This window comes from Calliopsis andreniformis, chromosome 3 (assembly GCF_051401765.1).
Source record: "Calliopsis andreniformis isolate RMS-2024a chromosome 3, iyCalAndr_principal, whole genome shotgun sequence".
Lineage (NCBI taxonomy): Eukaryota > Metazoa > Arthropoda > Insecta > Hymenoptera > Andrenidae > Calliopsis > Calliopsis andreniformis.
The window spans coordinates 26,813,355-26,830,482 of NC_135064.1; the positions used below are offsets into that span (position 1 = coordinate 26,813,355).

Here is a 17,128-nt window from a genome sequence, read left to right on the forward strand (position 1 = left end):
CTGGAAATTGAGAAACGATACGCTTCTGCGTTCGGTGAGGTTCAAACGATGTGCGGTTATTTGCAAAAGTCGATCTGAAAGCTACTTTCAAACAGACAGGATAACTTAAGCAGCTAAAGCGTGAACGCTTTAGCGACATTCCGAGGAAATGGTCGCTTGAAGGCGCTTGACAAGTATCAGTGTTTGATGCTGTCGTAGCTATTTTTGATTTAAAAAGAAATTCTTATAATGGTCACGAATACTGTGAAAAGGGAAGATTAACCCCTTATCTTACGAATTTTTCCTCCATTGATGAAAGATATGTATATCAAGTAGTTGCTCGAAGTTATCTACTTAAACTAATTTAAAAAATAATCTGTTATTAGCTATTCAAACTTTCTATAATTTCTCCATCAACCAACATTTTCCTACACCTTCTCAACAATGGAATTCTGAGAACCAATGCTCTAAACCATCCAAAACTTATTTCTCAATCTAACAACAGATAATACATTTAAAGACTCGGGCGCTCAGGATCTGGAGGAACTGGATATCGGAACTAGGGTCTCCGATATAATTGCGATCGATTCCTTTCACTAGCCTCTCGGAAAATTAACTTTTCCGAGTTATTATCGGAGCGGCTGAATAAGATCCGCGCGCCACTTTATCCGCTTATAATCCTGTCGTAGATTATTCCTGAGGAAGTTACGCTCGAAGGAATGTCAAAATCAAGGCTACGTTATCGACGGCTACCCGAAGACGTTGCAACAAGCGAGGGCGATGTTCGCCGGGGAAAATTTGAATGAAGCTGAGGAGGAAGTTGACGAGGAAGCCGGAACCGACGTGGGCGACAGTAATTACTCGATCATGCCCGAGTTGGTCGTGTCACTCGAGGCGAGTGATGAATTTCTGAAAGAGCGGATCATTCAGCGGCCCGAGAGGGAAATCCAGGGCACCCATTATACGGAGCAGCACATGATACGACGTTTGAAGGAGTATAGGTAATAGTACTGATAGAGTTTTATACAGAGGTGGAGATAGTTTCAAACAATACTCTGAGTTATCGTTAATAATTTGGAAAATTATAGAAATTATCAAAAAGTAAATACGTTTTGTTTTTATAATTTTCTATATAAAATTTGGAATTTGCAAAAACATTTGCAATCTATTCGTCACTTTCTCGAATGTAACAATTTTTTGTAAAATAATTACTCACTGCAATAATTGATCATTTTGAAGCCTTTATTATATCAAGAAGTCAGTACGTAACGCAGTTGAAAACTTCTTGCTTCATGAATAATTGTATCGTATATCGCCCTTCAGTCGATAATTTGAAACGCTTTCAAGCAGTGTACCGTATAAATCACATGCTGATACGAACAGTTGTAAACGTCGTGTTATTCGCTACGATCGCCTGTTACTCAATGTCACTCGAATCAAATGATTTCAGGAGCAGAAACACCGATGAGAACACACCTCTGCAGTTCTTCGACGAAATTGAAATTCACCCGTTGATCATCGACATAGAGGACGACGTCTGCCCCGACATGTTCCCCACGATTTGTCAGTGTCTAGAGCGACTAGGCCCGGCATCGACCTATGGTGAGGAACGGAATGCCATCGATGTTGCCAAACTCGTCATTTATCACTTAGCCGTGGGAGGCAATCCTTTTTCGTCGGCAGAGGCGTATTGAGACAACTTTTCTTCAGCGAGAAACTCGACCGATCTATTACTACTAATACGAATTGACCCCTTCGCTTTTTTGCTATCGAAAATTGTCTGTCAAACTGAAAGAAAGACTCATATAAAACTAATGGACCTTATACTTCGCTACGAAGCGTGAATTGCATTTGGGACAGTTTGACAGGATATTGCTAGAATTCTTCTCTAGCTGCGGTATTATATGAGATGATATTTTAAGACGTAAGAGAAAAGCGCGAGACAGAAAAGATTAATAACAGTAGAAACTGTGAGATTTTCTCTTTTAAGTTCGCGTAAATTGAATATAGGTGGCGATTACTGCTATTCTATATCTAGTGCTTCAACAACTTTATCATTGGTACATCCAACCATTTCAATATTCTGTCGTTCAATAGAGAATCACAATAGATAGCAATCGATTACGGAATATGCAATAGTCTGCTTTTTCGTTAACAAAGGAAGAACCGTAGCATTAATAAATGTCAAACTGGGTCAGAGTATGGCGTAGCGCGCAATCCGTGTATTTTTCGTCGTGTTTTCATAACTTGGCAAGTAAAGCTTGGATATTTTACATTTGCACGGAGCTTTCTTAACTCGTATCAAGGATTTATTCCCTGAAATATGGCTGCACAATTGGAAGCTCCTCGACAAGAAGTGCAATCGTTCAATGTAGAAGCCTTTAAAATGAAATAGTCTTTCAATTTCGTTTGTTCCGCCGTGAAATCGCAAGCGCATCCTTGAGACTTATTCCTCCGTTCTCGATACTGAGCAAATCGCTACAGTGTTTTTCATTTGTCAGGATTAACCGCGGAAGAAGCGAGGGAAGCTAGAAAACGTGCCGAGGCAGAAGCGAAGGCAGCGGAAGCCGCGGAGAGGCAGCGAATGGAGAAGGAACTTTCAGAGCATAAGAGGCAACGCGAAAAGAAGATGATGGAATGGGTTAGAGTCTATTGTTTGCAATTGACTGTCGAGCAAAGCAATTATTCACGGGACATTATGGTGTTAGTTCGTAATAATACCTTTATGCCCATTATGTCATTTTCGAGGGGTGTATGCTTTATTAGATGGTGTACTACTAGCAGCCACATTCAGAGTTAATAAGTGCACTTTAAACGAAGGTAATAATTTTTATGTTTAATCTTTTTTATTATGTGGTGTAAAAAAGTGTATTACATTGCAATATAAAAGAGTTGATTTTGTAGCCCTGAAGAATAAAGTCAGACTTTAAGTAAAAATGGTAGAATATAAACATAGGCGACAGGAAAGTTTTTAAAAGCGATCATGTAATGGATTTCACGTTTAAGAAAAACTGTTCCACAATTGGATTAATTTTTCAAAGCCATCTCGTACTCAGCTCGCCCTATCTATTTATAAAACGTACATCCTTCTATTATGATAAAAGTGGAAAGATACCGCAGCCTGTGCAGCGCGGAACTGTGGAACGTAGCGCAATTCAATAACTCCGAATGAAAATGACAAAACAAAGGACCCCGAATACAATAGATAACAGAATCGTGCTTACATCGATCCGCTATGCTGTCTGCTTTTTTATTAGCCAAATGAATAAAAGATTACAGAGTTATACGTCGCAGTATATAAAGTTTGTTTGTCAGCAGTCGATCGATAATGACTTTGTTCTAGCACTGACAGTCATCGCTTGGAAGCCATTCCACGATCGACTTTCATTTCATGTAAATATTTTCATAATTTTCCCTGCCAGTATTAAACTACCTTGCAACAAGATATTTTGTTTCTCTCAAAATATTTTCTTGCTTTCGTGATCGAAATGCATGCAAAAAGTATTAGCAACAGTATACCAGATACATAGCATTAGTAGTACACCACGAATAGAAATTGGAATTCCATTAGAATTACTTAAATAGTAGCATTCCACATGAGCTATCGGGAAATGCGAACTATTGGTTTCCTATTTCGATAGATGAATATTGGAAATCGAAAGGACATTCTACAAATCATTCTACGTATCTGCTGTCCTCCTTCCTTTCCTGGCGGCTTACCCAGAAAATATTAGCAGTGAAATTGGTCCGTGCAATCGGATATCGTTTTTCCGCGAAACTAATCGATAAGAATGTATTTTGTGATACGTGAAGTTTTAGGGGAATCATTAATGCATTCATTCCCTAAAAAATGGAAGGATATTTTAATATGATTTTCTATTCGCAGACGAATTTACTGCAGAAACTGAAGGAGGAAGAGGAGGAAAGGCTCAGTTTACTGGCTCTTCCTTTGAGGCACTACCTCGTCAAGTATATCTTTCCAACGTTGACGCAAGGTCTCATCGAAGTCGCAAACCTGCGGCCGGACGACCCGATCGACTTTCTCGTAAGTCCATCGAAGCTCCATTGTCCATTGTTATGTCCTAAGAATGCGTTCAATGCGGTAATTATCTGGGAATCTTACGCTCCCTTTACTTTCACCATCCTATCTCTCCGCTTCCTCTCAATTGCCTCTGGGAATAACAAGTGTTTGAAAAACTGTCACAGAAAAGTACTTTTTGTGACGGTACTGAATTGAAGATAAGCTTTATGAAAGTTGCACATTTTTATTTCATATTCAAAACTAATCTCTTAATCTGGATTATACATATACTAATATAATTAAATATAGATAAAAACAATTTTGAATAATTAAAGTATCCTGTTATTGGATATACGCTGGTAAATTTAGATATAAGCTTTGAGTACGTAACTTTATACTACTAAAAAGTGGTTTTCGAAACGTTTCTGAATTCGACCAGAGTCAGATTTCTAGAAGCTAAAAGCTTTTTTAACGTTGTAAAACAGCGGCTACTGTGAAGCACTTAAATTTTTTTCTTTTATCTCTCTTCTACAATCGTGAAAACCCTTGTTTATATTTCAGTGATACGAAAGTTAATATACCCAGAATCGATGTACAACGTGACTCACTGCTTAGCTGCGAACTTTTCAAGAAAGTGTGTTCCCTAATTCTACTTCATGCTCAAGTAACATGAGAGTCGTTCACCGTATGTAGTCAGACACAGTTTCACGTTAAAAGTATTGAACTTCAAAGCCGCGTAAAACGAATGTTATTGCTGAGAAACAGCTACTAACTTCATTAACTCTATAACATTTTCGTGAAACGGTTTTATAAAAATTCTGTGCAGTGTTAACGATGTCAGAATCCATTTATCGCGGCAGTTCGTGCTTGTATTAAAGCAATTTCCACTCGGTTCTAGTCACTGAAGGAATTCCAAGGCAGTCGAATGTTCCTCCGCGTATAATGAAGTTAATCGCCAGAAGGATGGGATTAAAGCAGACATTTTTTAGGCAGCTCATCGATTAGTTTGGTAAACTGAGATGACGAGAGGAGGTATTCAATTTCGACTATTGGAGCCGCCTCATTGGAGGAAAAACTAAATGCTCGTTAAAATTTTCGTCACACCCCATATCATATATCATTGGGTAGTCTGATGAAGTCAAAAACTTGTTTCACTTTGGGTAGTATTCTTCATTTATCAACCCTAAGTTTATGTGTACTACAATGCTTCAGTATTATTACTCTCACATAATCATAAAATTTATTAGGTACTACTCACGAGGGCCAAGTTCTTGAAATATTATTCACTATATAATATAGATTCATCTAGTTTTTCCTGCGTTTGCACTCAGCTGCGACGAAACAGCGAACTACCGATCTTAAGAGTTTAGATCCTCAAGTTAACTGTCAGTCGACTATGTTAAGCCCTTTCGTTGATACCTTGATCCCTTTCACGTATGCAGAACTTTCTTGTATGCCTCAAAGAGGCCTCGAGATGTCTTTTAGCTCGCTACTTTCCGATCGAAGTTCGCATAAAAGCAGATATCGAGCACAGCCTTTATGTAAGACAAACTATTGTCGGAGCGACACGAACGACCAAGGAAAGGATAAGGTGAAATATCGATGAGGTAAATTCCTATTACCTTCGACATCTCCCTATGGGATTCGAGCAATTGGCGTTACATACTTCTGCCTGACCTTCGACGCGACGTTCCTTGTTCGAAAAGGCGACCAATTTAACGTAGCGATTCTATGATCTTTCGAGCTTCGTAATTTCCCGAAGCTTTATGCTTTCTAGACAATCCAGGAATATTTTGATACCTACGTCGAAGGTCGTATCGCAAGTTTACTCTTCGTCCTTGTCCTGATTGCAGATCTCCTTACCTTCTGTTATTTTTCTTTAAAACAAGTGCTGCATAAAGCTCCTTCTGTGTATCATGCGGCATCCCTTTGACCTTGGCTCGTACGCCGAAGTGCAATTCGCCGAACTTTGCTCTCTCATAGGATCCTCATCCTTCTTCGAGAACCCTTCAGCCTCTGAAGAGTTAGTATATCCAGAGAAGCGGTCTCTATAATCATGCAACCCCTATGAATTACTTCAAGCAGTTCGTTATCCACAAATTGTTCTTTATTTTGCCGTGTGGAGTAACTCGTATGTTGTGGCCTCTTCAACCACATTTGACGTTTTTAGTCACATAAAATAATATTTATTTTTAGTGTTCATCCTTTTCATTAGAATTGTTAAAGGAATGTCTGAATATTCGTCAAGAATTTTTTTCATTATTTTTAAGTTCTTTTGTTGCCCCATTATTCTCAGTCCTCTTTGTGGCGACCTTCAATGAAGCACTAGCTGTTTAAAGGGTAAGCGATTCGCTGTAACAAATTTTCAGAATGCTCGCTCCTTCGAGACGTTATGTTCCGTGTGTACGTTTCACATTTTACGAGTATGAACATTGAAGGCTGCTCTCGATTCGCCGCCTATTCATCCCCATCCGACGTTTATCTAGCCTTGAACTTCCATCGACCCTTTCAAGGCCTTGGCAAGAGCTGAGCCACACCCCATAACTACTTCTCAGCCCGAGTTTCAAGAAATAATTAAAGAAAAATCGCATAAACCTTATTCCACGTTCTTCAATTGGCGATTTCACGAACTCCAAGTGATTCTTCCGCGAAATCGCAAAACAGCCCTTATTAAAAGTGAGCAGTATGAAGGACTCCTAAAAGCACGCACTGTTGGAGCTTTTCAATCTTCTTCACTGCCGTTTCGTACGTCGATCGAGCTTGCATCGATGATACGAACAGAAGTCCGCTCTACTCGCAATTCTCACTCGATTCTCGACGTTTCCTAGAAAACGTTTTCAGTATTTTTCTGTCGAGAGCGTCTCTTCACGACGCTATAAATATGAGTGGGATCGAGGATTTCGTTTCCAAGCGTGTGTGGTTGATTTCGCTGCGCTTTTCCTTCCTCTATCACGCGTCGTTCCTCATTCACACGCAGCAGGTCATGCCCGTGAAACTTTTGAATCTGTTTCCAATAAAGCTCGTCAACTCGATATTCGCCGATACCATATCACGCTCTGTCGATCGATCGTTCTCCTTCGCGTTTCCGTTACATCACTCAATGTAAAAGCATCGGATAGTCGGCGATGTAACGGCGGTTCAACGCACGCCTCAGCACACGGAATTTTACGATATCGTTGCTTGTCGAGCTCGTAACGGTGAAAGTTCCGCGCTACAAGCGTACTCGTGAATGTAATAACGACAAGTGCTTTCGCGTTAATAGCACGCCGGTTCCTATCGCCATCATTCGCTGAACAGATGCTGTTGCCGCGAGCAATCAACTCGTAGAGACGATATTACGCTGGTCATTTGTCATAATTTAGCCAGCGGCGTGTGTGTCGTGTGAAAAGTATTTTGGTACCCTCTGGTTTGCTTACGTAAATCGTTCAGCGGTTAAATGAACGAAAAGCAGGGAAAGCGAAGCGCAATGGAACTTCTTTGGAGCTTTCTTGCAACAATAAGAGTAACTGTAGTTCGCGTAAAAGCTCCCGCCGCTCGGTCCATAATCTCTTCGCTCTGGAAAGCTGCTGTTCTTCAAAGTATACCGACTAAGTCGCGCGAATAAAACGCAAGATAATAGTCTTCGTAAATAAGGCGAGCTGCAGACCCAATTTGCGGGGATTTTAAGGAGTAAGGAATATTGATGATGCATTGCCTGAACTTTAGTTTTTTAAGTGGAAGTGCACGTTTCGCTTAACGTGGCTTACTTAAGTTCAGCGTTATACGCTAGTTTTGTTCCGAGGAATAATGATGATATTGAAATACAGAAATTGGGTCATTCGAAAAGTTTATGGTATATTTACCAATAAAGTTCGATATAAAGCATCGTTGAAATTATTACTCCAGCGGGAATAATTTTGAAAATTTGAAACTATTGTAATTCAACGTTTGTTACATGACGCAAATGGTAGATAAGTGTTAAGTATCAGCTAGATCCTCTAATCCAGCAGACAAGTTAATTAATACTGTAGGTGTCAGCTTAACAACTTCACACTTTAATTTGGCCAACGAACTAACTATATGATCATCGTTCCTCTGAAATACTACCTATTGTATTTATTATCAGTATCATTATTTCTAAAGGATTTCAGATACACAAACGGTATTACAATTACACTGAAACAGTAAATTCTTGATATCTCCACCGCAGTTCCAGCTCTAATGTCACGAAAATTCCTGTGGATATGTTTGCGCAGCCCTGGTAGAGAGCGATTCAACGAACAGTACGACGCGTAAAGTTTCCCCTTTCGCTGCGCATAGCATTATATCAGGATAAACACACGTAAAAGGAATTTCGGGAGCACTATCGTGAAACGATAACAGTGGGATACACCCTGTGCGGTTAAGTAGACAGGACAGGTTAAGTAAACTTGGTCTGTATCGTTTATTTGAGAGGTTTGATAAACAAACTTGCATTGTTTACTGTAAATTAACAAGAAGGATAGACAGTGCCAATTTTAAATGCGAGAGGCAAGCGCGAAGATACCAGGGCTAATTAAAAGCGTACATATCAGTTTTACAAGGAGCAAGCATTATATCTGTTTGAGATTGTATCATCACTTGTTGAGGAAATGGGAGACAAATGCGTTTTCTGTCCTATGCTTAAATGTTACGTAAGGAATCACAATTATTCTACTGGCGCGCACTGAAATCGGGAAGGCGCTGCTGTACGACGGTATTACGTTAACTTAATTAGTCTCCTCTGTTACACGGGTAGAATTGTTGCTCCACTGGGACCGGTTCAAGTGTTACGTTAACAATACCGAAGTATTGTGCCTTTGCAAGTAACAAGGAAACTTCTTGGATGCTGAATATTCTAATTAGCTGTTAACCTTGATTAATTTCTATTAAAAAACGACGCGTAGAAGTAAATGTGTGTTTTGATAATCAATAGTGACGAAATCAGATAGTTTAAAGAAATATCTTTCAGGTGCACTGTTACCTTATTTTTTACGGAAACGAGTGTTTCTTTGGCGTGAGTTCCCAGATAAAAGTCAGCTTTGGAAAGTAATAAACATTTGAGAAATACAATAGCTATTTCCAACAGTTCCTATATGGTATTTGCTGTCACTCACCGCTTCCTTATTGGACATACATATACATATTCTACTTCTCATGCGCGATGTAATTCTCGATGTATGAAACGTCTGAAGATAAATGTTGCAGGATACAGTTGGTAGGTGATGAAAGGTAGAAGAAAACACAATATTTCTGTGTCACCCTTCGTTTGAAATCTAATGTTAGGAAATGGAAGTTTCAACGTCTTTTTCGAATGCTAGTACAAAGAGGACTGAATTCAATAGGTTCGCTTGATGGGAGTTTACAACGCAGTAGATATTATTTCTAGAAATTCTGAATGTGTAACTTCTCGCGAACACAATTCAAAACAACTGGGGTTCCTGTAAACTGATCTTCCCTTCTAGTTTCGAGAACTCCCCTCTACTTTCGCAACACTAAATGGAACTGTAACGTCCTTTTCGGAAGCATATAAATGACATTCGAATAACCCTGAAAAAGTGACACATTTCGGAACTTCACAGATCCATCCATTTGCAGATTAAAATGGAACGTTTGAATGGTTCCATGGATGTAACTATTTAATTGCAGAGAGGAACACAAAACCAGAGAGAAAAGCTTTCTGTTTTCAAAGCCATGCATCGACTTTATGCCACTGCATGTCATAATATATTGACACCTCGTAGAGTAAGATTATGTTGCCATCAGATTGACAACAGTGAGATACGAATAAAGGATGCATATTTTAATTGTTTGTAAATAGGACTTTGAATACCAATCATCAAAATTGAATTAATCTAATTATAATTCTCTTTCCTCAATTTTAAAGGATACTGCAATGTGTGTTAACTATGCCTGACTTGAGACCTATTCTATTGTCGACATACATCAGCTACTTCAGACGCAGCGACGCGACGTCAGTAGAATAAGTCATATCAGACACAGACTGGACTTTCAAGAATTATTTTGGCACATACAATCGTTTCGTAAATTGTTGATATCTTTCGCTGTACACGCCATACATTTTTTTAACTCTTTCCTTAAATTTCGAGAGCGGCTTTTTTTCCTCAATTCGAATTCACAAACGCTGAAACAGTGGAAATGCGTTGATCGTCGAAAGTTACGTATTGAACAGCGAAAACAATGTAACGCGGCAGCGGTTCGAGAGGAAAAATTGGGTCGGAAACTTGGGAGAACGAGACACGACCCATTTTTAAATGGACCAACAAACGCGTGCACGATTGTCGCGCGAGCAGCAATCGACGCATCAAGCTCTCGATAAGAATATCGGAGGATGCGCTGTTGTGAGTTTCCGTCGATCACGTATTCCAATCGCGTACGAGCATGTCTGCATCGAATGCTTCCATGTAGCTGTATCGTTTTCGTTTCCATGTCAATAATATCTCGTTTAACTCGCCGAGAATAGAACAGCTCACCTCAGAATTCAGCTCACCGCCAATTGTACCTAATTTAGAGGCTATTATGCCATTCGCAATTCGTAAAATAATCAGTGTGATGAACTTGTTCGAAAAATAATCAGAAACCAGTGGAATAAATTGCATTCACGTAAAACTTCGTTTGAGAAACAAGCAGCTTTAAATATTGACCGTATTATACAGTGCAATGAAAAGGATCATATCACAGGCTCACAGTATAAATTTGCTCCATATTCATATGCATTGTGCTCTGTAACATGCTGTATATTTTTTGCTAAAACGTTAGAATGATGGAAGTCACGTTTAATAAAATGAATAATTTTGATACCTACTCCTGGAGCTCCAACATCACTTCCTAGCAACCGAGTTATTTTAGCCCAGCTCCTCACAAAGTCGCTCTACCTTTTCCAAATACACACTTTTTAGAAAAAATTTAGAAAATGGTGCGATACTTTGTGTTAGAAAATAACGTATGGATCCACTTTCACGTATAAGAAGTTTCCAGGCAATTTTACTGGTAATGAAAGTGATACCTGTTACTGTGGACTAACAGGTAAACGAATTAGGGTAGAAACTCAATAGTTGCAAGTTCGATATTCACAAGTCAAGCTTGTCTCAAAGACCTGTTGTACTCCGTTCAGGAATGGTGGGCGTGGTCGTTTAACGAGACTAAACGAAATAGGAAATGGAACATAATGAATAGACAAGAATGAACTACTGTGGGAAGCTCCACGCGTGGAGAACGCAGAACACTTAAACTCCCTTCTCTATCTCAATCGAGGTCAAGTTCACTCCATTTATTGCTTCAAATTAAATAGACATCCCCTTGTCAAGCATCTTGTCTTCGAATTCGCGAAGATAACCGTGAAAGTAGGAATGGAATTATTCCATCGCTCTTTTCTTCGCCACTATTTATCCAAAGATCTCGTTGTTTCAGGCTGAGTACCTGTTCAAAGAAAATCCAGAGGGTAAGATGTTCCATCCGGATTACACAGAAAAGATGAATTCAGTTCTGGAGATGATCGAGCAGTTCCAGGATGAGATTCTTCCACCTCATGAGCTCAGCGATAGAATAATGGAGTTTCTGAAACGGGATAGCGTGCAGCCCGACGCCGACAGGACGACGTCAACCAGTAGCGAGATGGATGTTTGCACCAGCAAAAAACCCGCGGTGTGTGTCACACCGTCCTTTGCCTATGATGAGATAGACACGTTCGGCGTGGGTGAGGGAGAGGGAGAGGGAGATTTTGGATCCGAAAAAACCGAGGACGTTTGATAAGCTGCTCCCCAGACAACCATGAATCCTTGGGAGATCTCTAAGTTTGACCAGCGGAATGGCAATTAATTAATCCTCACGTGTCGTAACAGCGGTAATGTTTGGCTAACCAACCACCTAAGAATTTCTGTAATCTGATGATCCGCGCATTTTATGTTCTGCACGTCGCTCGACTGTCTTTATGCACTGTCAAGAGAAATTTTAATACTGTGCATCGTAACCATAGTTGGAAATATCTTGTGAGGTAACATTTTTGACGTAGTTTGATAAAATAATTTTGTTCATACAGTTGTTCATATTTTAATAAAAGTAGATCGTTGAAGCCCTTCGGTGTTTCACATATTTTGAAATGGACCAATAAAATATAATTGAAGAGTGCGAGTAATGCTTTTCCAATCATCGCTCTTTCCCAATTTTCGTTTCACTGAATAATTTCATTTTCACTCAGTAGAACAATAGAAAGAATTCTACCCACGTAAATTCGTTTTTTGAAAATACGTTTTTTTAAACTATGGAAACGTTTGTTTTTGAAGTACATTTTACGAATATGTGCAGTGCAACGTTTTATTATTTACAGAGGCACCGAGTGCATGTTGAATGGACGCAAGCAGAGCGTTAGCAAAAGTGTAAAAACTAGAAACTTGGAAAAATTGACAGAATACTTTGTTAATTTGTTGCAATAGCTTGATTTTTTTTTGCGTAGGAGTCTGCTGTTTCAAAGAAAGTACTTTACAAACTATTGGTAAACAAAAAAAGTTTTCCAGAAAAATGTTTCAAAAAGAGTCCTTAGAGACGATAGTGGGCAGCAGTTCGTGTAGTATGAGTCACGTAATCAGAACGAGTTGTGTTTTCCGCTTGACTACAGATAGGAAGCAGAGGCCAAGAGAAAATATGATACGTAAAAATTTATCTTCCCATGACCTTACCACTTCCATGAGTGCAATGAGTAAGGGTCTTTGAAATATAATTGCAGTTCCTTTTGCCTACTTCCTTTTTGCTTTCTTTGTCAATTAAATTCATTCTACGTGATACGCTTAAGTATCGTAAAAGTCCTTGAACGATCGTTGAGTAATTAAATGATGGAAAGTAAAATATCAAATGGTACGGCGAAGAGGTAAACAGGAAATGTGAATCCTTTCAGAGAATCATAGATTGAAAATCTATTACAACCTCATGTTCTGTTTAATCTATCAAGTGCATTCCTTATGAACGTACATATTCTTCAAAGGATGAGGGTTTTAGTGCATCGAACTCTTTCCAGGATAAATAAAAGTAATCAACTATGAAAGGATGCGTTTGTCAAAAACTCTTCTACAAACTATGTACGTCGCCCCTTAAATTAAATTTCCTCATAAACCAAAGGTCCCTGAAAACAGACCATTGAATCCATAAGACCCATTTTTATCAAGCCTCTTTTCTATTCTATCGTTGATTTTGGCAAATAATCTAATAGATACCTCGTTCAATAATGTAGTCGCATTCAGCGTTCAAAGCAGGGTCCAGAAGCTTTCAGGCGTTCGCCGTTAAATATGCATCGCATGAAGTGCAGGAATATTTGAAAGTCTCGTGTCCATTAGGCCGCAATGTCAAGGATGGAATTAATTGATTTCGCTAGTTAGGCTCCTCTGAGGCGTTCCCAGAAATGCGTAGCTTTCGAGAGGATTTCCATGTCCAAGTATACCGAATGTGCGCACTCGCTTCTCTGAGCGAATGTTGCAGTCCTTGACCGTACTCGTGCTTGCTCGTCGAAAGCTGCGAAAGCTACTTTGGTTCGAAAATAACTCTATCGTAAACGTACATCAAAGGGCCAGTTTACTAGCATTGATTCGGCTGGTACTGGACAACCGATTTAATGCGCCGACAATTACGAAATGTTGCATAATAGGTTAGTTGAAAATAGGCAATATAGAGATAGTCAATATAATGAAGGAACAGAGTAAAAGCTGTAAAAGAGAAAGATTTCTTTCTTAATATCTGGATAACAGAACATTCTCTGTATTAAGCGATGTGTAATTTAATCCTTAGAGTTTTAGTGAAATTCCATACACATGGGAGTGGCGTATTGCCTTTCTAGGCAGGTGGTGTACGACGGGGTCCTCACAGAGCTTGTGTTTTTGAGGGTGAAGCAGGGTCAGACAAAGTTTTTTACCGTTTCTTACTAATTTCTACTAACGCACTGATTTCAAATAATCGTTACGACTTACACATCAGGAAGTCACAGTTGTTTTAAATTTTCAACTTTTTATTTGAATGTTTTCGCATGCGCATCCAAAAATCCTGACTCTAGTCCAATGTATTTATAATTCTGAAAAACTTTGTGTATCGCGTGGGACGTAAAGACAGTTACTGCCGAAAAATAGAACAAAATAATATTCCATATTCAATGTAATTGCATTATTTATAAACAACTGAAGATTTCTCACAGCTTGGTTAAAACAGCGAATTAATTGTCGATTCGATTGAATTTCAAATACACATTAAAATAATATCAATTCACATGAACCGAGAATTTTTGTGTTAAAAGAACAACAGAGCATACATGAATCCCTAATGAGAAAACAAAATTTCATTATCAGTTTCTCAAAGCCTCCTGCAGCTAATTTGAAAAAGAAAAGAAGGAAAAAGAAACTGTCGCAAAATGGGGTTCAGGAATTTCAACTGATCAAAGGATGACATCTGTTTCAGGTTATCAGTCCCGCGGTTCACGTTAATATTTCCCTCTAATAATGCGCGTGCTTTAAATTTGCCGTTTCCAGAAGACTATGAGCTCCCTATCGAGCCACAGGCGCTCTTACGAGGCCAAGGACGATTGTACCACATTGTTCCGCGTCTTTAATATGACGTAGCTTTACTCCTTTCGCCAGGAGCACTCGTGTATCGTGGTTTATCTTTTCCATATTTTCCCTTGAAACTGATCGAAGGGTATGTCATTGAAAGAGCAACTGGAAAAAATCGACTCCATGTGATCCAGCTTCGCATAAAGTATACGATGTTGTCATCTTCGAAGATTTCTCCATACAATATTCAAAATTGGTAAACATTTTCTCGTGAACAGAAGGGACGCATGTGTAATGTTTGGTTTTTATAGTCTCTCCATATTATATACACTCCACCGATGACGAGCTTATAGAGAATAACATGCTTCTCAAGTAGCTTATGTACTGAGAGCTTATTTTCGTTTTGATAAAGGGATGAGTCAAAGAAACTGATTTGGTCGAACTAATTTCAAGCAACAAGTTCATAACGAGAGAGTACTATGCAACGTCTATTTATAACACGATGTCTGCCACCATTCTTTTTTATACTTTCGCTGCGCAAGTATTCCTTTAAAAACTTTGCATCGGATAATATCGATTGCGCGTAAATATAAATAGGATTGATGCGTGCCACTTTCAGAATAATGCGACGCCCACTGTGTTTTTACTTTCGGAGCATCGCCGTTTTGATATGCGACATGATAAATTGTGGCACGCGTGCAACAACTTCCTCGGATCCGGTACTTTGTCATCTGCTGGATAGCGGAATGTCAAACTTAAGGAGCATCCTTTAAGTCAGCTTCCTAAGCTCTTGGTAAAGAAACAGAGATGGTGGTAAAATAGAATGTCAAGTATCCTGACAAGTAAATGGCCGGTGTACAAAACACTTGAAACTTATGGAACAAATTTTGGTTGCATTTGCGTGACACGAGTACAAGGAACTAGTGTATAACGAGGAGACCATTTCACTTGATGTATCGTTAACTGTTGCTTTTTAGTTACACTATTTAAGTGTACAAAACTGATATAATTAATATACAGAAAGGAAATTCAGACAATGCATTCTTCTCTTTATCTTCAGTAAGATGTAAACCAATATATCTGTTTTTAATAACGGTAAACCACAATGTATATATATTTTTTATTTAAGATAATACTGCTCTTTATTGTGGATGCTATTTCTGATCCTCATTCTGAAGGCATGAAATATTATCCAAATTTATTTTTACAAGCATATTATATGCAGTAAATTTTTTTAATCCTGAGGGTAAAAACATTCTCGCGTAACTTCTCTTGTAACATGAACTGTAAACAGGATATTCCTGGAAACCACCATTCCATTTAGAAATCCAGGAAACAATAGTATGGGCAAATAATTACACACAGCAACATGACTGAAAGTTCAGGGTAAGGGGCAACATATATAACGCGTAACGAGTCCAGAAAGTAAACATTCCCTAGCCACCCTTCGCGTGGCTCGTTCAATTAATTTTAAATCAAGGGTATCGATCAGCGATCGCGGTTAAAAATAAAGTCACCCGTTTAGCCTCCAAGATGAATGTCCTTCCTCAAATCCCTTTCAATCCCTCCGACAAATGAATCCCGAAATCTGGCTTAATACCAGGAAAACCCGCAAGTAGCTTCTAAATCGTCTTAATTCCACCCCCAATGTGCAGAGCAATCACCGCGCGAAGATCGAGAGGGAAATCCTGAATTATTCCACAAGCAAAGTCGGCCACCGTCTGATACGCCGCGAGCAACGTATATAGACGGAAGCGCAGCAGCCAGTATATCTGTATCTTCAAACACCTGTTAGCTGTGGCTCGTGTGGGCGGCTCGCCACATCGCCTTTAAATTCTCGCCGCGATTAAGCCCGAAACCCGCTCGGTTTGAAACCACCGGCGATCCAATCAGACCGTGAACACGTTTCATCCACGCACGCGATCACCTTCTCTCTACCTTCTCTTCACGAATATCGTAAATATGCAGTGACGGGTGGCCGTCGAAAAGATAGGAAACGAAAACTTACCGGCGTGGCCTTGCACAGAGTAATTGGCTTCCTCGCTGGGTACCACGGTTTCCTCGAGGAAGCTCTCGGACGCGGTCTTGACGACTCCCATGGCTGGAGCAGTTTCCTTCGACTCGGCGGTCGTCTCGGCGGAGTTGTACACGCTGGAAGCGAGTAGGACGAAGTGTAGTTGTTCCGCGACGGTTACCTCGACTTGATCGTGCCGCGTTGTCTGCCGTTGCCGGAATGCTCGGCGCCGTTTCGTCGACTTATTGCGTCTGCGTTCGCGCCTGCGTCCGCCGCAACTCCCTTGAGCCTTCCCTCCTTGACCCTCGCGTACGTCCTAGCCCCCCTGGTCCTTCCTGCCCCGCCGCCGCGACCCTTGGCCAGCAGCAACACGTCACCAGGTACGGGGAAGCAAGGCAATCCCTAGGCCAGGGTGAACACAGCGGCTAGGATCGGCGGGGTAGTGACGGTGCTGCGAGTGGTAGCGGCGGTGGTGGTGGACCAGCTGCCTCAGAGTGTCCGATCGCCACGATAGGGGGTTGCCTCAGCCGCTACTCTCGCGTTTTGCCGGTGCTGGAGCGGCGCACGGCA

The 17,128-nt window shown here is 40.1% G+C and overlaps 1 protein-coding gene across 1 annotated transcript in view; it reads right to left on the reverse strand.

Annotated features, from left to right (window-relative positions):
- LOC143177154 (synaptotagmin-10) overlaps window positions 1-16,724 on the reverse strand; it is a 35,441-nt gene extending 18,717 nt beyond the window's left edge. The window contains exon 1 of the mRNA XM_076374964.1: window positions 16,553-16,724. Coding sequence (XP_076231079.1) covers window positions 16,553-16,643 — 91 coding nt within the window. The 5' untranslated portion in view covers window positions 16,644-16,724. The remainder of the gene's footprint in view (window positions 1-16,552) is intronic.
- Window positions 16,725-17,128: the final 404 nt, after the last annotated feature.